The sequence below is a fragment of the Mobula birostris genome, chromosome 12, assembly GCF_030028105.1.
Source record: "Mobula birostris isolate sMobBir1 chromosome 12, sMobBir1.hap1, whole genome shotgun sequence".
In the NCBI taxonomy this organism is placed as follows: domain Eukaryota; kingdom Metazoa; phylum Chordata; class Chondrichthyes; order Myliobatiformes; family Myliobatidae; genus Mobula; species Mobula birostris.
Genome location: NC_092381.1, coordinates 100447958 through 100470430, shown reverse-complemented (window position 1 = coordinate 100470430; position 22473 = coordinate 100447958). Strand labels below are relative to the sequence as shown.

The 22473-nt window shown below is 43.1% G+C and overlaps 1 protein-coding gene across 4 annotated transcripts in view; it reads left to right on the top strand.

Moving 5' to 3' along the window:
• Positions 1-22473, top strand: part of LOC140206146 (rab GTPase-activating protein 1-like) — a 568372-nt gene that overhangs the window by 36125 nt on the left and 509774 nt on the right. For all 4 annotated transcript variants that reach the window (XM_072274372.1, XM_072274373.1, XM_072274374.1 and 1 more), the window contains exon 4: positions 9172-9379. In XM_072274372.1, coding sequence (XP_072130473.1) covers positions 9172-9379 — 208 coding nt within the window. The remainder of the gene's footprint in view (positions 1-9171; positions 9380-22473) is intronic.

Below are 22473 nucleotides of genomic sequence, written 5' to 3'. Positions count from 1 at the left end.
TTGAACAGTTTAAAGGTTGTGTCCCTGAGTGTATGAGACCCTACCTAGATGAGAAAGAGGCAGCCACGTTAGCCGCAACTGCTAAGTTAGCGGATGAGTATGCGTTGACGCATAAAATGAAGTTTGCCCCGAGTAAAGGCTACCAGAAGGGTAGTCAGGACGGCGGGGAGAGTCCGCCAGAAAAGTCAGAAAGTAAGCCGGGGACTAGTGAGAAGGATAAGGTAGACCGGGAGCAGTCTGGTAGGAAGTTTCCTGGGGTTGTCTGTTATAATTGTGGGAAAGTTGGACACTTTGCGTCCAGGTGCTTTGCCCCAAAGAAGGAGACGGGAAAAGGAAAAACGGCGATTTTGACTGGCTGTATCGAGCTGGTAAACGAACCGCTAGGAGAGGGAAGGTCTGCCAAAGTTCAGGAAGGGCGCGAGAGGTTTATCTCGGCCGGATTGGTGTCAGTGAAGGAGGGGTTAAAACCAGTTCCAGTGCGGATCTGGAGACACACGGGAGCGGTCAGTCATTGCTATTGAAGAGTGTATTAGAGTTTAGCTCAGAGACCCAGACTGGGGAGGTCAAGGTCAAAGGTATTGAGGGAGGGACAGAGGCAGTCCCTTTGCACCAGATACACCTACAAAGCAACTTGGTCTCTGGACTAGTCACGATCGGGGTGAGGCCCGAATTACCGATGAAAGGCGTGGAAGTCTTGCTCGGTAATTCCCCCTCGCCAGGGGAATCGTGTTCCCAGCCGTGAGATTGACAGGTCAGCCTGCCAGCATTGAGGCCCCGCCCATGGACTCACAGGTTCATCATGGGACTGCCGAAGTAAATTTAGCTGAGACGTTTCTGCCAGCCTTGTACGAGAAGGGGGTAGAAAGTGAAAAGAAGGAGTGCAGTGAAACAAGAAGTAATGAGGGAGCTGAGACAGACTTAGCATTAGCCAGGAAAGAATTTGTGCAGGCGCAGGAGTGAGACGAGGGGCTGATGGTTTTAGCGGAGACAGCCCTCTCTGACGCAGAATTAAAAAGGGAACCAGTAGGCTATTGTGTGGAGGAGGAAGTGCTAAGGAAGAAAGGGAGACCAAGTACCGTACCCGCAGATGAGGAATGGGGGGTGGTGCAAAAGAGTTATGGGGATGAGATTTTTAACCTGGCCCACAAGGTACCCCTTGGTGGACATTTTGAGGTGCTGGAGGAAACAGTTGGTGGAATCATGAAAGAGGTTTACCGGCTGCACAGGAGGAAGGATGTTATTGATTATGGCAGACGCGAACTGAGATGGTCACAGGCTTTTGATATGCTAACAAACCTAGTCGGTGTTAGCGCAGAAATCAATGAAGCTAGGGTCCCCCTGTTAAGAGAAAAAAAACATTTTGAAAAGATGAGTATGGTACCGACCAGATGGGAGAAGGCTATTGTTTTGGCCAGCTCTGCTGATAAGGTCTCTCCCTTAATCCCCGAACAAAGCAACTCTTTAGGAGAAGTAATTAAACGACTCGCACACGTGTGTTTCATTGTCCCGAGGCGATGCAAAGAACTGGGATGTTGGGTGGTGTTTGTTACGCTAGGTCAGCCTAGTGAGCAACATTCCTATAGAATGAGTAATTCAGTGACGAAAGGGCTGACGAACACAGAGGTGTGTATTGGCGATGTAATACGGCTGTCTGAAGCCAGCTTGATAGTGAACCTTGAAAAAAATGAGTTCGGCCACACGAAGGTCACTTATCTGGGAATTGTAGTGACACAGGGGCAGCTGGCAGCGATGCAAGCTAAGGTGCGGGCTATCTCTGACATCCCAACCCTGACAGACAAGAGGGCCCTCAGAAGGCTCTTGGAGATGGTGGGGTACTGTAGGAAGTTTTGCAATAACTCTGCGGTTACTACCCCTCCCCCTCCTACTAAGCCCTTGCGAGAGAAAACTAAGTCGGAATGGGACGACCCTTGTTATCGTGGTCCGGGACGAAACCCAATGAGAGGTTACATTGATCGCAATTCGTCAGTGTTTTTGGCCACGATGAAGTTTGCTAAATTGGAGCCTGGTCTAAGGGATTATTAATAACACATATAAAAGGAACAGAAAATGTGATGGCTGACTGTCTGTCAGGTGTTGACAACTTCAAATTCTCTGTATTAGCCAAATAGCTGATAAAGATGTATATTTATGTGTATCAAATAATGTATTCATGTTTGTAATTTTTACCCTGGTCAAAATCCTTGAAGGTGGGAGGTGTGACGAGAATACACATAGATTAAGATGTTAGCTGTCCTGTGCTGGCACCAGTGGGATCAGCAGTTGGTTTGCCACCTGTCTTCAGGAGAAAGAGAGATAAGGAAAACAATGGAGCAGCATTTGGAGATGTTAATGAAGGGACGGGGAGTTTAATGGAAGGAGAGCTGTCAAGATTGGCTCCCCCTTTGAACCCTGAACTGTTTGAAGTGATGGACAAGCGATACCCCAGCAGGGGGATAAAAAGGGACAGGTTCGCTAAGGCAAGACACACACGACACCCCGAGGTAACAAGACCCTGGAAGTGGTGCGTCTCCCACAAGTCGGTGGGAAGTTTTGGAGGGCTGTCGCGGGACCAAGCCATAGACGCGCAGGGTGGAAAGGCACGATCGGCGGGAACGTGGTGTGTGTCCGCCCTTGCCTGGGTGCCAGGTTCACCGCAGAGAAACGATTGTATCTGGAAACGGAGGGGTCACGGTCGGTGACCTCAGAAGACATCACAGAGGGCTCGCCCGAAAGCTGACTGCGAAGAATATCGAAGTTCTGTGTGGAAGCCGTTTGAATATTCATTCGTTTTTGCTCTCTCTCTCCTTCCCCCCCACTGTCCATCTCCCACGGCAGTGATTACTGCGAACTGAACTGAATTCAATTGAACTGAACTTTGCGTCACTTTGAAACTGGTCATTTACCCCTAGACGACGATAGAGCTTGATTGATCCTGTTATCTTAATTCTGTGTACATGTGTGTTTATCATTGCTGAACTGTTGCATTTATTATCCTTTTGATTAGAGTACTGTGTTGCTTGTTTCTTTAATAAAACTTCCTTAGTTCTAGTAATCCAGACTCCAACTGAGTGACCCATTTCTGCTGGTTTGGCAACCCAGTTACGGGGTACGTAACAAGACAAAGTGAAAAACTATGTTTGCATGCCATCCAAATAGATAATCCTCTACTCAAGCAAATCAAGGTGGTACATAAGAAGAAACAATAGCAGATGCACAACATAGTGTTAGAATTGTAGAGACATTGTCTACCTGCAATTCACTTTCTCTGTATAATAGTATGAGGAATGATGTTGTTGAGATGGACAGTTACTAAAAACATCTTCTATTATTGACACTGCGGTATCTTGCTGAAAATTATCCATTTTTCCAAGTCTCTAGTATTAAATTCAATAAATTTGTAAATTGTATGGTGGGTGGCACCATGCCATCTTTGCTTATAGGCAACATGTAGATTTTTCATCAGCTTGGTAAGGTGAGAACAAACTTGAAATTGAAAACTTATGAGCCATCCAATAAGTTTCTAAATTAATTTGTCAAGGGTGATGTAATTTGAATTCTGATTTTCAACTCTTACACAAGTGGAAATGTAGATTGTGTACCTACATGGATATTCTGTAATAAGGGAGTCACTTCCTGACTTGCTAAAGTCTTCTCAATTAATGAAAATCACTCAATTAACCCTAGTACAGTTCTAACAGCAATTACCATCTCGCTGTCAGAAGTAGTTGGGTCAGGTACAGTAGTAACATTTAAAAGGCACTTGGACAGGTGCATGCATGGGAAGGGTTTCCAACCTTTTTAATTGCATGGACCGCCTACCATTAACCGAGGGGTCCATGGACCCCAGGTTGGGAATCTCTGGTTTTGAGGGTTTTGGCACAAAAGGAAATGGCTTTGTTGGGCATTTGATCAGCATGGACCAGTTAGGCCAAAGGGCCTGTTTCTGTGCTTTATTATTCTATGGCTCTGACCTTGATCAGCATCTTGTCCTTATTTTTCAGGAAGTTAATTCCCTTCATCACTGTTGCAATATGGGGTCAGTGAACAGCATCTTCATGAAGCACCACAGTAACTTTCTTCCAGGCCTCCTTTCAGACGAGTTTTACTGTGCATTGTTTGATCTGAATAGTCAAGGTTCAAAATTGATTTTCAAAACAATAACAGACTGAGAGCTTACAACTTAACCTGGAATTTTCATTTTTTCACAGAGAGGTTTGGTTATGTAATTTATTGAGGGATTGGAAAGGGCAAATATTTCCAGTTACAGGGGAATTCCAAGTAAGTTGTCATGAATATAACATTAAATCTGGTAAATTTTGGGGAAGTGTTTTTACCCAGAGAGGGGTAGAGATAATGACCGGCCAGGAGCATTCAGGAGGAAACTAGGATGAAAGGAATAAGATCCTATCACTGCTTGTAAGGAGTTGGTACGTTCTCCCCGTGCCTGTATGGGTTTTCTCCAGGTGCTCCAATTTCCTGCCACACTCCAAAGATATGCCAGGTGGTAGATTAATTGGACATTGTAAATTGTCCCGTGATTAGGCTAGGGTTAAATTGGGGGTTGCTGGGTGGCGTGGTTTGAAGGGCTGGAGGGCCAAGATACATATCTTCATCCTGGTTTGTCTCTAGCAGTGTTTCTTGATGTATCTCAATAAAATAAAAATTAAAAAATGTGGAAGGGGCCTATGTGAAGTCTGCTTACAAGTGCAGACTAGTTATTGTGTTCCTTGAAGATGGTGTGGAGTGCTACCATGGTACACCAGTGTAGGAAGGTGGTGGTGAGGTTGAGGCATCAATCATACAAAATGCTTTACCTTGAAGCTGCACTCACCATCACATTGCCTGTAGTTGGTAGATCTGGTGCAATTAGGTGAGTCATATGTTGCAGAATGTCAAGCCTCCGACTTTTTGAAGCCACAGTATTTGTGTGGCTAATTCCGTTGTTACAAATCCCCAGGATGCTCATGGTATATGAGAAAACTGTGGTACTTGGATATAAAGGAAGGTGATTAGACCATCTCCTATTAGCAGTGATGTGAAAGTTAGTTACCACAATATTAAATAGAAATTTAATAGAAAGAAAATTCTACAGCTCCTTACATCCATGTCAGCTAAAATTATGATTGTTGTCATACTATTGCAAAATGTAGGAACTGTCTGCTTTATTACTTGAGGAAGAATTTGTTAATAGAACTGAATTTGTTAATAGGTGCTCAGCACTTAACCTTGGAAGCAGAACAAGTGCTACCACTGGCTGTACACCTCCTCCCTCATTACCATTCAGGGCCCCAAACAGTCCTTCCAGGTGAGGTGTCTGTTGGGGTCATATACTGTGTCCAGTGCTCCCGGTGTGGCCTCCTGTATATCAGTGAGACCCGACATAGATTGGGAGACTGGTTTGCCAAGCATCTATGCTCTGTCCGCCAGAAGAAGCGGGATCTCCCAGTGGCCACCCATTTTAATTCCACTTCCCATTCCGATATGTCAATCCATGGCCTCCTGTACTGTCAAGATGAGGCCATTCTCAGGTTGGAGGACCTTCTATTCTGTCTGGGTAGCCTCTAACCTGATGGCATGAACTTCGAATTCTAGAACTTCCAGTAATGCCCCCATCCCCTTCAGCAGTCCCAATCCCATTTTCTTTCTCTCTCCTCATCTTCTTGCCTGCCTATCACTTCCCTCTGGTGCTCCTCCCCCCTTTTCTTTCTTCCATAGACTTGTATCTTCTCCTATTAGATTCCTCCTTCTCCAGCCCTGTATCTCTTCCACCAATCAATTTCCCAGCTCTTTACTTCATCCCTCACCCTCCCAGTTTCACCTTTCACCTTGTCTTTCTCTTTCCCCTCCCCTCATCTTTTAAATCTACACCTCATCTTTTTCTCTCCAGACCTGCTGAAGGATCTCAACCCGAAACGTCCACTGTACTCTTTTCCATAGATGCTGCCAGGCCTGCTGAGTTCCTCCAGCATTTTGTTTGTGTTACAGTGCAATGATTGGTGATCAGCTCTTCGTCTGAATTTGAAACATTTGAGGGCACAAAACTCGAGATGCTGGAATCTGGAGCAACTAACAAGAAACTGCAGTATTCAGTGGGTTAGGCAGCATCTGTGGAGGGAAATGGACAGTTTGAAATGTCGGTGCCTCGATCATTGCTTTAAGGAACCTCTTCAGTGATGCCCAGAAATCGAATGATTGGCTTGCAATAACCTTAACCACTTTTCTAGTGCAATGCATTTCCTTGTGAATAAAGTTCACTTTGATTTCCCTTGACATCACTTTTACAAGGGCTTCTTGATGTTACAGTCATTCAAATCTTGTCATAATATCAAAGGCTATTCTGACACTTCTGAAATTCATCTTTTTTGTCCACATGAGTTAGATGACTGTTGGAATCATAACATATCTGTGGGCAGGTTATTGATTATGTGTGGCTTGAGACTACTGTTAATAACTCATTCGTCGCATTGCTGGTTGTGAATAGACCACTGGTTTGTATTTTCCTAGCTTTCACAGAGAGGCAATCACTGGCATTTCTTCAATTTAATGACCAAATACTGATGCTGAAATTGCAGCTTCATTTGAATCAAATATTTAGGACTTCTAAAATTTAAAAATGTGTGTATTTTTATAGAAAACATACGTACACATTTAGTAAAGTATTCAGTTTCATAATCTTTCAGGCAAGAGGATGACATTGAGTATCATTTACATTGAGTATATGTTGGGAACTCCATGCTGTTTGGGCAGTCAGGGCAATGAAGCACAGTGGGATTTGCTCAAGTCAGTGCATGACTCTAGACCCAAGGTAAGGTCATGACCTTTTGGTTAGTATTGAATATTGCTGACACACAGCTATGGCCTTAGTCAGCAAAAGCACATGACCCCTCCAGATATAGACCATATTTTGCCATTTCACTGTAGCTAGTAGATTCAAAGTCGTACAGCCCACCGTGTCCTGCTGACCTTTTGCCCATTTTCACTACTAATATTTTCCTCTGTTAGATGTGTATCCTTCTATGCCTTGCCTGTTTGTGTGTATCTGTTAGATGTGCATCCTTCAACATTACATATACGATCTTTTCCTGTGATGGTATATTCCAGATATCAACCACTCTCTGCTGACTGTATATGAAAAGTACTTGCCCCTCATGATCCCTTTTACCTCCTTCATCATGCCCTAATCTTTTTTTGCCTCTTTGGATTACACATCCTATCAGTGTTATTTATCTTATCAGGTTACCCTCTCCACCTAGGTGAAAAGAGTTCAACCTATCCAACCTCTTCATAAGCCAAGGTCCTCCAATCTAATATTTTGTAACATCTCAACTTCTGTCATGCTATATGTAGTCTTCACCAACTTACTGACCTATGCTGCCACATTTGGAAAGCTATGGACCTGGTCCTCATCAATATATCTTAATGCCCTACCATTTATAGTAAGCAGTGCAGTTATCAAGTAGCTAAATATTTTGTTGCATGTTCATTTAATAGAGATTTCCTTTTTTACAGTTCAATAATGTACCAACATAGAGCTACACCAACACAGAAATAGACTCTTTCTGCTCACCCTGTTCATTAAGGACCCATTGACACTAATCCCTTTTTCCAGCACCTGGTCCATGGTGTTCTGTTCCTTGGAGATTCAAGTGCTCATCCGTATACTTAAATGCTGCGCATTATACTTGCTTCTATCCCCTTGTCAGGCAATGTGTTCCAAATTGCAACCACCCTCTGGGTGAGAAAATATTTCCTCAGATCCCTTCTAACCTTCTAACTCACCTTAAACCTATGCCAATTTTCATACAGCAAGTTCCCGTAATCATAATCCATTGTGTTCTGGAATAGTTTGCTTTTTCCTGACGGTGCAGAAGGGTTTTTGGCTTAATGTTGTGTCAAAAAAAAAGCACCTCTAAGTGCAAAAGGCCTCAGTCTCTATATTTGTGCTTGAACCTTCTGATGGGGACTTGAATCTAGGACCCAGATTGCTGCACCTTGCATTATATGCATGAATCCTGAATAACAAATGAAATGTACACAGTATTTGTCAACGTGGAGTGGACAGCAAGTTTGTAAATCTGGCAGGAACAAAAAATGTTGGGAATGGCAAGGGTGGAGTGCCGCAGGAGGGTGTGGGACAGGTGGCAGAGAAGGAATGCCAGGAGTGGGTGGTGACATTTGGTTTATATATTGTTAATAAATGTCTCTCTGGTGCTTCCCTCTCCCTTCCCCTTTTCCCAACCATGATTCCTCTCTCTCTACCATGATACCTGCCCCCTTCCCACTCAGTCCACAAAAGAGGCCCATATCAGAATCAGAGTTACCATCACTCACATATGTCATGAATTTTTTTTTTGTGTCAGCATCACAGTGCAATACATAAAATTTCCACAGTAAGGTTTTCGGTACTCTAGCTATTAACGTGTGTCTAAGACTTCTGCACAGAACTGTAATTGCACTCTTGCTGCTTAGGCAACCTTCAAGCTGATGTTCAGAATTAATATGACATAAAATCACAGCATAAGAATGACATGCTCAGTTTCAGCAGTAATATTGCAGCAACTTTGGGAGGAGTACCAATTTGCAGCAAGAGCCCAAGATACAGATCTTCCTCCTGGTTTGTCTCTAGCAGTGTGTAAAAACTACAAATGACAGAATAAGGAGAGGCTATTTACATGTAGGATCTTTGTCCATTTAATCATATTGTAACCATTCTTACCAGCTGTTCTCCCTGGCCTCTCAGAGAGCAAGTTATGGCACCGAGAAGGCCTTGTTTCTCAAGTGTTGACAAAATCCAGGTCATTACGTGTCACATCTTTTGACTCGGGTAGACGTAATTCCAGACTGAACAATTGTTTTCTTAGTTCATCTATCTTTTCCCATTATTTGCCAGTAATGAAATGTATTTTGACAGTGTACAATCTCTTTTAGACCATAAGACATGGGAGCAGAATTAGGCCTTTCTTTTCCGTCAATTAATCGAGGTTGATTATTTATTCCTCTCAACCCTATTCTGCTGCCTTTTCCCCGTAACCTTTGATGATGTTTGATGAATGACTTCCATTTACAGCATTTTGCTTGCATCTCTGGAAAGTGTACTGCAGACCAGAAGTCTTCTTGTGTATTATTGTTTTTATCTGCTGTGAGAGATTAACCTATGAGCACTTTTTACAGAGCTGCCTGTACTAAAGGTTGCATCCCCGACTGCTGAGGAAGAGGAGAGTGTACTGTTTAACAAGTTAACCTACCTTGGATCCACGAAGGTCACCTCTCCACGCAATGAAGCAGAGGCTCTTCGTGCTATGGCCAAACTGCGTTCCAGTTGTCAAGCTCCTATTCCAGTTACTTTGTATGTGCCTAATGTTGCTGGCGGATCTTTAAGGTAGGTTCACTTTTAGTTCAAATTAATTTTTCTTGGTATCTTCAGATTTGTCACAGAACTAGTGCCAATTATATACAACTGCAACGAAGTTTGTGAATCCTTTGCAATTAACTGGTTTTGTGCATTAATTACTCACAAAATGTGGTCTGATCTTCATCTGAGTCACAATAATAGACAGACACAATCTGCCTAAACTAATAACATACAAGCAATTGTACTTTTCACGTCTTTATTGAACACATGTTTTCATCATTCACAGTCTAGGCTGGAAAAGTACGTAAAGCCTTGTATTTAATAACTGGTAGGACCCCCTTTAGCACCAATAACCTCTACTGAACATTTCCTATAGCTGCTGATCAGACTTGCACTATGGTAAGGAGGAATTTTACACGATTCCTCCATATAAAACTCATCAATATTCCTGGGATACCTTGCATGAACAGCTCTCTCCAGGACATACTACAGCATCCCAATTGGGTTAAGTTCTGGACTCTGATTTGGCCATTCCAAAGAATGAATTTTCTTCTTTTTAAACCACTCTATTGTTGATTTACTCTTGTGTTTCGGATCATTGTCTTGTTCCATTATCCAACTTCTATTAAGCTTCAGGTGAATGACAACTACCCTGACATTCTCCTGTAAAATGTCTTGATAAATATTGAATTCATTGTTCCCTTAACAATTGCAAACTGTCCTGGTCCTGAGGCAGCAAAGCAGTCCTAAATCATGATGCTCCTTCCACTGTGCTTCACAGTTGGGATGAGGTTTTGGTATTGGTGTGCAGTGTCCTTTTTCCTCCAACTATAGCAGGGCGCATTTCTGCTAAGAAGTTCAACTTTTATCTTATCTGTCCACAGAAGTGTTGTGGAACATCCAGGTTGCAAACTTGAGACTTACAGCAGTGTTTTTTTTTTTGGAAAGCAGTGGTGTCTTGTTCAGCGTTTTACTTATAGCGGACTCTCCTGCCGAAGGGTTTCTGCCTAAAATGTCGACTGTACTCTTTTCTAGATGCTGCATGGCTGCTGAGTTCCTCCAGCATTTGTGTGTGTTGCTGGCTTTATCTATTATTGTGACTTAGGTGAAGTTCAGACCACATTTTATGAGTAATTAATGCAGAAAACCAGGTAATTGCAAAGGGTTCACAAGCTTTTTCTTGCAACTGTAAATAGATGAAATATTTATTGTTAAGTGAGTAAATAAATATCAAAGATGTCATTCAAGCCTTGATCCTGTACTGAGTCTGAATGGTGTCTACTTTGGAAACAGTGCCCCTTTTGATTTTCAACATTGACAGCGTCAAATGCTCCAGGTGATTATTCAAGAGTAATTTCTTTTGCACAACATAACTAATCTCAGTTCTCATAGAAAGGCTGCTCATTCAATTGCCATATGGAATCACTTTCTGCAGATTTGCAGTGCCCATAATTGTTGACAGTGGGGCTTTGTGAATCAGCAGTGGAAGGGAGATATTTATTTTTGGGTCAGGCAATGTCTGAGACAGAACAACATTTCCATGGATGAAGCTGGTAATTAGTGTTCGGTCTTCTCGCTAGAATCCATTAAACAAGTGGAAATTATCTGAAGATGGCTTATTCATCAAAAACAGCAAACATAATTGCTATCCTTTCAGATGCCTTTCAATCCAATACGTTAGTGCTATTGTTGTGTGTGTTTGCATAGAACAGAGAAAATCTACAGCACATTACAGGCTCTTTGGCCCACAATGTTGTGCTGACCATGTAACCTACTCTAGAAGCCGCCTAGAATTTCCCTACTGCATAGCCCTCTATTCTTCTAAACTCAATGTACCTATCTAAGAGTCTCTTAAAAGACCCTATTGTTTACCATTAGTATGCTCACTGATGCTTATTTTAGGCCAGAGCAAGTACTAGGATAACTAACCATGACTACAGGATGGAATTTTTCTCCGAACAATCCCAAGAGATTGGCCAAATTTATTGTAGATTTCTGCAATGGCTAAAGTGTTGACACATGAAAAGTGATTGTAGCAGTTGAAGACCGCCTTGGAAATTACTGTGTGTCTTCAGGCCATTCATCTTCATATTAATGATGACACTGATAAATTGATCCTGTTTCCCTTGTCTTGATGTAGGGTAACACCCAAGTTGAGCTGACATACTGTATGATATATATTCTATTGAAATGAAGAAATTTAAACTTCTTTCACTGTAATCTTGCCAATATTTTTCAATTCTCTCATATAAGTTTCTTGAGGGCTGCCGGACCAAGGCACACCGATGATGTGGCTATATAACGTTCTGCATTGTCACTGGAGTTTTGAGCTTCATCCGTAGCCACAACCACAGTAAAGAAGTTGAACATTATCTGTCTCCTTCATCAGTGTCAGCTAGATTTGAGTATAGTTGGAGTTTCTATTCAGAGGTCAAATGTATTTTCTATAACAGGGGTCCCCAACCTTTTTTGCACCGCGGACTGGTCTAATATTGATAATATTCTTGCGGACTGGCTGACCCAGTGGGGGTGGGGGGTGGGTGTTAATCACGACCGGAATATAGGTGATAAGTCAACTATAAGTCACTTATAAGTGGCTAATACACTCAATTTCGTTTCTGGAAGGGTTTATCAAACGAATTTAATATTAAACACACAGCACATACTTTCCTCGCATGAATATTGATAAGTTAATTATAAATCAATAGCATCATAACATTTTAAGTAAAGTTTGGATATTAAACACACAGCGCATATTTTCCTCGTATGAACATACAAAATCATTGCAACACACCAATATTGCTGAATCAGTGGGAGCCCTGGGCTTGTTCTCCTGCAACAACACGGTCCCATCGAGGGGTGATGGGAGACAGCGATAATCGAAGGAGGTTCCTTATGTCCAGTCTATTCCACTATTTAGTTTTCGTTGCATTCATTGCAGAAAACTCTGCTTTGCAGTGATATGATGTTGGAAATGGAAGCAGCGTTTTCAGTGCTTTCGTGGTTATCTCAGGATATTCAGCCTTGACTGGCAGAGCTGTTATGTCAAACATACTTTTCAGCCCACCATCATCTGCAAGCACGAGGAGTTGATCTTTTTCCTGTGCTGACGTGGATGATTCACTGGGGAATTCACAAATGAGTCATGGACCCATTCCTTTGCACGTCTTGGGTCATTTGCATCTTGGGTCAGTGATGACCTTGTGTGCGGAATGACCTCGCATGCGTTCAAGTTCAACAGTGAGCGTGACAGGGAATGTGGAAAGGTGCAGCTGACTCATATTGTTTCATATTGCCAAATCATATCGTTTCCTCGTGGCCCGGTAGCACATGCTTTGCGGCCCGGTGGTTGGGGACCACTGTTCTATAATAGTTATTGCCTTCTTTAATTAGTGTTTCTTCAATTCATTCAAAGGACTTGGCAGAGAGAACCTGCATTTAGTTGCCCACCCCATTTGCCTTTGAGATTGTGGCAACATGGCCTGAAGATTAGGATACTGTGTTATTGAATGCTCATTTATTAAGGGATAAAGGAGATGCCAAGTAATTTTAGGCTAAACAGCCTAACCTTGGGAAAATTATTGGTAACAAGTCTGGAGGCTTGTATTTATCACTGCTTTGGGATTAATCAAGAACAGTTAACTTGGAACTTAACAAGTGAATCCTATGAAGATTAATTCATGCTGGCTACCTGGTCCATGCTGTTCAAAATCGAGCTAACCAACTTGGCACAAAAATTGCTGGTGAATGCAGCAGGCCAGGCAGCATCTATAGGAAGAGGTACTGTCGACGTTTCGGGCTGAGACCCTTCGTCAGGACTAACTGAAAGAAGAGATAGTAAGAGATTTGAAAATGGGAGGGGGAGGGGGAGATCCAAAATGATAGGAGAAGACAGGAAGGGGTGAGATGAAGCAAAGAGCTGGAAAGTTGATTGGCAAAAGGGATATGAGGCTAGTGAAGGGAGAGGATCATGGGACGGGAGGCCTAGGGAGAAAGAAAGGGGGGGGGGAGCCCAGGAGATGGGCAAGGAGTTATAGTGAGAGGGACAGAGGGAGAAAAAAAAGGGGAGGGGAGATAAATAAATAAATAAATAAGGGATGGGGTACGAAGGGGAGGTGGGGCATTAACTGAAGTTAGAGAAGTCAATGTTCATGCTATCAGGTTGGAAGCTACCCAGACGGAATATAAGGTGTTGTTCCTCCAACTTGAGTGTGGCTTCATCTTGATGGTAGAGGAGGCCGTGGATAGACATATCAGAATGGGAATGGGATGTGGAATTAAAATGTGTGGCCACTGGGAGATCCTGCTTTCTCTGGCGGAGAGAGTGCGGGTGTTCAGCGAAACGGTCTCCCAGCCTGCATCGGGTCTTGCCAATGTATAGAAGGCCGCATCGGGAGCACCGGACGGTAGAGGAGGGGGCAGGGATGCATGAGCATCCACTAATGGGGCTGGGAGATGTTCAAACTAAGTTTCCAAGAAGAAGGCAGTAGCAACCAGAGTTGCAAATAAGATAAACAGAAAATTGCAAATGGCAGATAGCAGTGGACCAAGAAACACTACAGAGCAGCTAGTATCAAGGGAGAGAAAAAGAGTCCATCAACCTGTGTGGTATATTTCCCGAGCAGAGGTTGGATAGTGAGGGGAGAGTATTCAAAAGAAGTGAGCGGGGGCATTCAGGGCATTCTGCGCGCCATGGTCCCCGAGGAGACACTGAATTGAGTAGCTGGAGAGAATGTTTAAAAAAAGCGAGTGGGGATAGTTGGAACATTTGGCATGCCACAGTTCCTGAGGAGATGTTGCATTGAGTAGCTAGAGAAAGAGTTTAGAAGAAGCAAACGGGAACATTTGGGACAGCCTGCATGGCATAGTTCCCGAAAAGGCATTGGATTACACAGTGGGAAAGAAAGTTTAAAAGCAGTGAGTGAGGGCCGTCGGGATGTTCTGTGTATCACAACTCCTCAGGAGACATTCGATTGTGCATAATTACTCACTTGGCAATGACCAAAAAAAATGTTAGGTTTAAGCGGAGTGGCCATAGTATAAATGGGCCAGTGTTAGAGTGGGGAATTCATGCTTTGATTCATAGCGGCTTCAGTGAGGAGAGGTGAAGGCTGAAGGTAGATTTTTTTCATTTAATTTTTATTTCTTTCTGATTGAACAGTTAGAACAGTAGGGATGTGAGTCAGGATAGTTGAATGCTCCTTTTGCAGAAATGTGGGAAAGCAGGTAGTCTTCCAGTGTCTCTGACAACTACATCTGCAAGAAGTGCATCCAGCTGCAGCTTCTTCCAGACAGTGTAAAGGAATTGGAGCTAGAAGTGGATGAACTACAAATCTTCAGGAAGGTGAGGGATTGAACAACAGGCATTTCGAGGAGGTAGTTACACCCAAAATGCAGGACACAGGTAACTGAGTGACCATCAGGATGGCTAAGGGGATAGTCTGCCAGTGCAGAGTACCCCTGTAGCCTACCCCCTCAACAACAGGTATTCCACTTTGGATGGCAGAGGAAAGCCACAGTGGTCAGGTCTTTGGCACTGTGACTCAGAAGGGAAAGGGGAAGAAGAGGAGTGTAGTTGTGATGGGGAATTCCTTAAAACACTGTGCTAGTGCTGCATTGGGGAGTGGCAGTGGAGGAGGGAGAGGTGGTGGAGGTTTAAACCAGAGTTGCAGGAGTTGTGCGAAAAGGTGTTGTTAAACCTGCATATGAAGTCAGAAATTGACAGGTTGAGCATGATGGAACTAATATTCTGAGTTTTGTTCATTTCAATGCAGAGTATTCCAGGAAAGTTGGATGTATTTAGAGTATGGATTAGCACATGGAATTATGATATGGTGGCCTTTGGTGAGACTTGGTTGAAGGAGGGGCAGGACTGGCAGCTAAATGTTCCAGGGTTCCTTTGTTTTAGACTTGATAGAGCTGGAGGGATTTAAGGAGGAGGAGTGGCATGAGGAGAGTGGGAAAACGCCACAGCACTGCTCATGCAGGACAGACTAGAGAGCTAGACTATTGAGGCTATGTGGATGGAACTGAGGATAAGAAAGGGATAACCATGATTATATTATAGTCTACCCAACAGTCCATGGCAGTGGTTCCCAACCTCCGGGCCACGAAGCATGCAGGGGTGCAGCGGTAGCTGGAACATACCCAGCACATCTTTTAAAAAAAAAGCCGAAATGGTACGTTCTGGTTACTGCTGCACCCCTGCATGCTTCGCGGTCCAGTATCGGTCCACGGCCCGGAGGTTGGGAACCACTGGTCCAGGGGATTTGTAGGGGCAAATATGTAGAGAGATTGCGGTCTGTTGCAAGTGTCACGTACCCCGTGCCGGGGATAAAGAACCAGCAGAGATGGAAAACACTTTGGAGTCTCGTATTGCTAACAACTACTAATATTTATTAGTAACTACGCAATATAGTAATATAAATGTAGATAAATCAAACAGGTTAGCAATGATTATGTGTAAAAGTAAGTGTGGAATATATATGTATGAAAAACCAAGCTTCTTTAAGTCTAGGGGTAAAAGGATACAGTCTTACAATGTTGAGTGAAGTTCAGTTCAGTTCGTGGTATTTAGTTGAGTAGTGATGGAGAGAGAGAGAGAGAGAGAGTTGAGTTCTCAGGTGAGCTGATGCCGTCGATCTTCTTGTCGTCCTCCGAAATCCTTTACAAGTCACCGACTGTGACTTTAACCGGGGGACCGGTCTTCTGTGGTGGAGCTATCACGCAGGCGAGGGTGGACACATAGACAACTCCCCACCAGTCAACCCCTTGCCTGATCCGCCTGATCGATCCTCCAAAACCCACTTTCTCCGCGGGCACAACAATGCTCATTCAGTGTCCAGATCATGCGTCCTGTGTCTGTATCATCTGACCTCCCATTTATTTCACCAGGCTGAGCATCACCTGTCATTCAAAGAGTCCCTCTCTCCTTTGTCTGTAAAGAGGTACACAAGCAGGCAACCTGTCCTTGGAAGTAACATCAATAACTAGCTGAAAATCATAACATCGAGTGTCTATTAAATAACACTGCCTTCGGTCACCATAGCAATCTTCGAGCTGCTCGGTGCTGTCTCTAACTCCAAACTCAGTAGAAATCCAAAGTAACTTCCAGTGCCTTAAAGTGACAGTCCACTGTTAATCTTTGTCTCTCTTTCCTTTCCAAACAAACCATCAATGATAAATGTCTCCCTCCAAACAGTTGATAGGGGCACTCCTGGATCTCCTCACACAAGAAAAATAAGGTTAGGATAATAGGTGGTTTTAACTTTGTACATATTCAGTGGGACTATAAATGGGCTGGGAGAGGTAGAGTTTGTCAAATGTGTTCAGGAAAGTTTCCCTAATCAGTATGTAGAGCCCAACTAGAAAGGGTGTGATGCTAGATCTCGTATTAGGAAATGAGACAGGGCAGGTGATAGAAATTTATGTAGTCACTTTGCATCCAGTGACCATAATGCCATTAGTTTCAAGATCATCATCATCATCATCATAGCTTGTCACAGCAGACAGCCAGCCACGCTAGTGTTGTTTGGTTGTTGTTGAGCAGGTCAATGTCAGCTAAATCAGGTGAGAGTGGGCAGTTGCGCAGAACATGTTCAGTGTTTTGCACCCTTTCGCCACACTCACAGGATTCACTGGTCTTTAAACCCCACTTCACCATATTGTCTCCCGTCCTACCAACTCCTGCTCTCACTCTGTTGAGAGTGCACCACTTCCATCTGTCAAGCAGTGCCCTGTCTGATAACATTTCTGTGGAGTCTTGCACTGTATTGTTTGGTGGGGTTCTGGCTTCTGTTTGTTGCCAGAGGTTAATCCTGTATGCTTGGGGGGATGTCCCATGCGGTAGTTCCTCTGCTTTTCCTCGATATTAGGCAGTTGGAAACTGGCACGTGATGATGTAGTGGGTGCCGTGGATCCGAGTTCTGTTTACCTTTTCCAATTTTTGTTGTAGTGTGTCTTCGGATCTCTGGGGGAGCAATGCCTGCAAGTCTGTAAACGACGTTAGTGGGTGTGGGGCTCGGTGTGCCTGTGATTGTTCGGCAGGCTTTGTTAAGCAATGGGTCAATTTTCTTCGCATGGGCTGATCTGCCCCACACAGGTGCACAGTATTCTCCAGGTGCATAGCAGAGTGCTAGGGCAGTTGATCTAAGTGTGTGAGCATTAGCTCCCCATTTTGTGCCTGCTAATTTTTTCAAGAGAGAATTGTGAGAGCCAACTTTCCCTCGGAGTTTTTAGATAATTATAAAGAAGGATAAGTCTGGTCTTCAGGTTAAGATTCTAAATTGGAGAAATACAATTTTGATGGCACCTCAAAGTATTGGGCAAATGTGTATTTAGTAGTCTGAGGCCTTCAAAAGTGAAATTTTGAGAGTACAGTTTATATGTTCCAGTCAGAATAAAAGCAAGGATAAAAGGTTTAGGGAACATCGGTTTTTAGGAGATACTGAAGTCCTAGTTAAGATAAAAGGAAGTGCATAGTAGGTAAAGGCAAGAAGAAGCATAACAGGTTACTTGAAGTACAAGAGGACACTTAAGAATGGAATTTGGAGGGCTAAAAGAAGGCATGATGTTGCTCTGGCAGATAAGGTGAAGGAGAATCCCAAGGGCTTCTGCCAATATGTTAAGGTATTGCAAGGGACAAAATTGGTCCTCTGGAAAATCAGAGTGGTCATCTCTGCATGGTGCCAAAAGAGAAGGGGTGTCTTAAATGGATTTTTTGCATCTGTATTTACTCGGAAGACAGACTCAGAGTCTATAGAAGTAAGGCAAAGAAGTAATGAGGCCATGGATTGTATATTGGATACAGAGGAGGTGTTTGCTGTTTCAAGACAAATCAGGTACAGGAAATTCTGATACTTATAAAGAATTAATTGCACACACACAACTTTTGAGCTATAGGAAAGAAACAAAAGCATGTTTACTCAAACAACAGGAATTCTGCAGATGCTGGAAATTCAAGCAACACACATCAAAGTTGCTGGTGAACGCAGCAGGCCAGGCAGCATCTGTAGGAAGAGGTGCAGTCGACGTTTCAGGCCGAGACCCTTCGTCAGGACTTGTCAGGACTTCGTCAGGACATTAGCATGTTTACTCATGTAAGTTTTTCACGGACTAACAGTTCTAGTTTAATACACTTACCAACAACACTCCTGTGCAATTCTAAACACTAATCAGGGTGCAGGTTTAGCTATTCACTAAAGGAGCAAGAGTAACTTTCACAAACACAAGGAAATCTGCAGATGCTGGAATTTCAAGCAACACACTTAAAAGTTGCTGATGAACGCAGCAGGCCAGGCAGCATCTCTAGGAAGAGGTACAGTCGACGTTTTGGGCCGAGACCCTTTGTCAGGACTAACTGAAAGAAAAGATAGTAAGAGATTTGAAAATGGGAGGGGGAGGGGGAGATCCAAAATGATAGGAGAAGACAGGAGGGGGAGGGATGAAGCCAAGAGCTGGAAAGTTGATTGGCAAAAGGGATATGAAAGGATCATGGGACGGGAGGCCTAAGGAGAAAGAAAGGGGGGGGGGAATCCCAGAGGATGGACAAGGAGTATAGTGAGAGGGACAGAGGGAGAAAAAGAGAGAGAGTAGAAAATAATAATATATATAATAATAATAATAAATAAATAACAGATGGGGTACGAAAGGGAGATGGAATATTAACGGAAGTTAGAGAAGTCAATGTTCATGCCATCAGGTTGGAGACTACCCAGACGGAATATAAGGTGTTGTTCCTCCAACCTGGCTCTGTCCGCCAGAGAAAGAAGGATCTCCCAGTGGCCACACATTTTAATTCCACATCCCATTCCCATTCTGATATGTCTATCCATGGCCTCCCCTACTGTCAAGATGAAGCCACACTCAGGTTGGAGGAACACCACCTTATATTCCGTCTGGGTAGTCTCCAACCTGATAGCATGAACATTGACTTCTCTAACTTCCGTTAATGCCCCACCTCCCTTCGCACCCCATCCATTATTTATTTATTATTATAATGTATATATATTATTCTTTTTCTCTCTCTTTTTTTCCCTCTGTGCATCTCACTATACTCCTTGCCCATCCTCTGGGATTCCCCCCTCCCCCTTTCTTTCTTCCCTGTCCTCCCATCCCATGATCCTCTCATATCCCTTTTGCCAATCAACTTTCCAGCTCTTGGCTTCGTCCCTGCCCCTTCTGTCTTCTCCTATCATTTCAGATTTCCCCCTTCCCCTCCCACCTTAAAATCTCTTGCTATTTCTTCTTTTAGTTAGTCCGGACGAAGGGTCTCGGCCCGAAACGTCGACTGTACCTCTTCCTAGAGATGCTGCCTGGCCTGCTGTGTTCACCAGCAACTTTTAAGTGTGTTGCTAAGAGTAACTTTCAAACGCTTTTCCCAATAGCAGCCATTTCCCTTACAAGACAAACAACATTATTTGTTCTGTGATGTTTACTTACAGGGTCAATGATGATGGTGTACTTAAATGCTAACTTGGCTCAGTTCCTAATGCTGATGTGCAAGTCAAATGAAGCAATCTTAGCTAATGCTACAGAGGGCACTTTCAAGGTGCATTTCACTTTCAAGAAGAGCCCTTTCTCTAAGCAGAAGTTAAAGTAAGCCCATTTTCCCATTCAGGTGAATCTGTTACTGTGCGAAAGGAACTCATAATTTATCAGAATCCTAGCCAATATTTCTTGCTGCACTGGAGAGTGTGAAGCACCAACAGGTTTTGCAGTTGTTGGGTTTGGCTGTGCACAGTCTGCCCACCCAACAGTGATTACACTTCAACAGTATTTTGATGTTTTTCAGAAAATAAATGGATTTCTCAATATTAAGAGAATCAAGAGATATGAGATCAAAGCAAAAAAAAACTGAAGGTAAAACAATCAGATGTGATGGCATTAAAAAGGCAAAGCAGAGGGAGGATTGAATGCTTCTGTTTCTTATTGTGTCACACCTGGCTGTGAAGTATGTGCAGAAATCCCATGGGTACAATTAAAGAACTGTATAACAACAAGCTCTTTCTTTAAGTTTGAAATGAAGGTTTATTTTTCAACCAGGAAAGGGTTTCCAAACTTACTCCTTTTGCATCAATGACACATTCACATGTGCGTATATCTACACACACACACACACACACACACACACACACACACACACAAAAATACTACTGGTGTCATTGATCAATATTAATCCTTACATTATTTAATCTTGTGGTTCCATTGTTGTGGTACAAAGACTCCTCAGGGAACAGAAGAGACAAACACAAGGGCTCAGAGGCTTTTGTAGTATTGAGATTGTTTAAATGAAATACATTTGGCATTCCAGCTGCCCAAGCAGACCTGGGAATTCCTGGGACAACCACAACTCTTTGAAAGGGGTAGCCAATGATGTTGTCAATTACATGGTTTTTTCATGTAGGAAATAGGTGCAAGTTACCAACTGTGAACAAGAGGGGCTTTCATTGATTTAAAAAAAACTGGGAACTACTGGTTTGGTGTCTGGAAGGAGCCTATGCTGAGAAAGACCATCTATGGGACTTGTAGCTTCTCATGTGACCAGTGGGAATAGAGAAAAAATAACTATTAGTATAAGTTCTAATGAAGTTTATGTAAAGAAAGAACCACATCTGACTGGGGACATAGGAGCTTTCTGGACAACTTAAGATAATGAATATGTAGACCTCCTCTGGGCTCATTTTGGCTTCTCCCATCATCACCTTGTGTTGCACCATTACCCCTATCACTATTTAATCGACAGTCTGCCCCGAAGCCCATCATAGATCTGCCCTTCTTTACCTCCCCTCTTTTTTCAGCCTCTGTACTTGCTTAAATTCTTGTATCTCTATAACTTTTCCAATTTATCTGAGAGCTCTCAGGCTGACTAGTTTGCTTTCCTCACCACTAATACTCTCTGACTTGAGTATTTCCAGCATTTTTCACTTAAATGGCATCTGAATAGATGAATTAATGGGCTGCATTAAAGTAATACCTGTAACAAGTTGAAGTGTCGTAAACTGCTTTACAAAACTCAATTCAGGTAAAATATAGTGCTCATTCATAGATCCACAAAACATTTAAGGAAAGATGAAGCAACATATGAAAGGATAACAACAGGTTTGGTGATGAGAGTTGAGCTCAAGTTCTAGACATTTGAATGCATGGCACTGATTACAGTAATAGCACAAATCATACAGGCCAATTCAGCTCACCTCATCCATACCGACTGTGATGCTAATCCCTTTTTCCTACATTAGGCTCAAACCTGTAGGCACCCTTCCTATTCAAGTACCTGTTCATACACCTTAAATCTTGTAACACACATCTAAGTTGCCGGTGAACGCAGCAGGCCAGGCAGCATCCCTAGGAAGAGGTACAGTCGACGTTTCGGGCCGAGACCCTTCGCCCTGAAATGTCGACTGTACCTCTTCCTAGAGATGCTGCCTGGCCTGCTGCGTTCACCAGCAACTTTGATGTGTGTTGCTTGAATTACCAGCATCTGCAGAATTCCTCGTGTTTGCGACCTTAAATCTTGTAAATGTATCTGTCTCCATTGTAAAATGTGATAGCTACAAAATTCTCTATAGGAGCTCACTCACTTCATATCAACTCAGTGATAGGCAAGTTATTATTGAAACACATCAAGCTCTGTTCATAATCTTACCTTGGACTTTAATCTTGCCCTTTGGCAGAGCTGGCAATTACAGTGGCATTTGAGGCATTGTGCATCTACTGAGCCTAGATTTAAAGAAACCAGTTGATTGGGATGACCAATGTCTGAGGTAATAGCTTTTCTTTTGGATTATTTGGTCATTCCCATATTTTCAAAAGTCCAAGGTTCTGAAAATATGGCCATAGGAGCCCCAATGCAGACAGCTTTTTCATCAAAGTGACACATCCTGACCATTATCCTCAGTTTCCTTCAGACCAATTTTGGATCCAACATTACGCTTTCCCTTGAGTCCTGTGGACTTCCATTTCCATGACCAGATCATTAAGATCTTGCCAAGTGCTTGTCTGAAATTTATGTGGGCAATATCAAATTCCTTTTCTCCACTGCCAGTCCTCTCTAAACAACAGTCAAACAGATGAAGTGCAATGTACAATCTAACGGCTATAAGTTGTAATAGAGGAAGTAC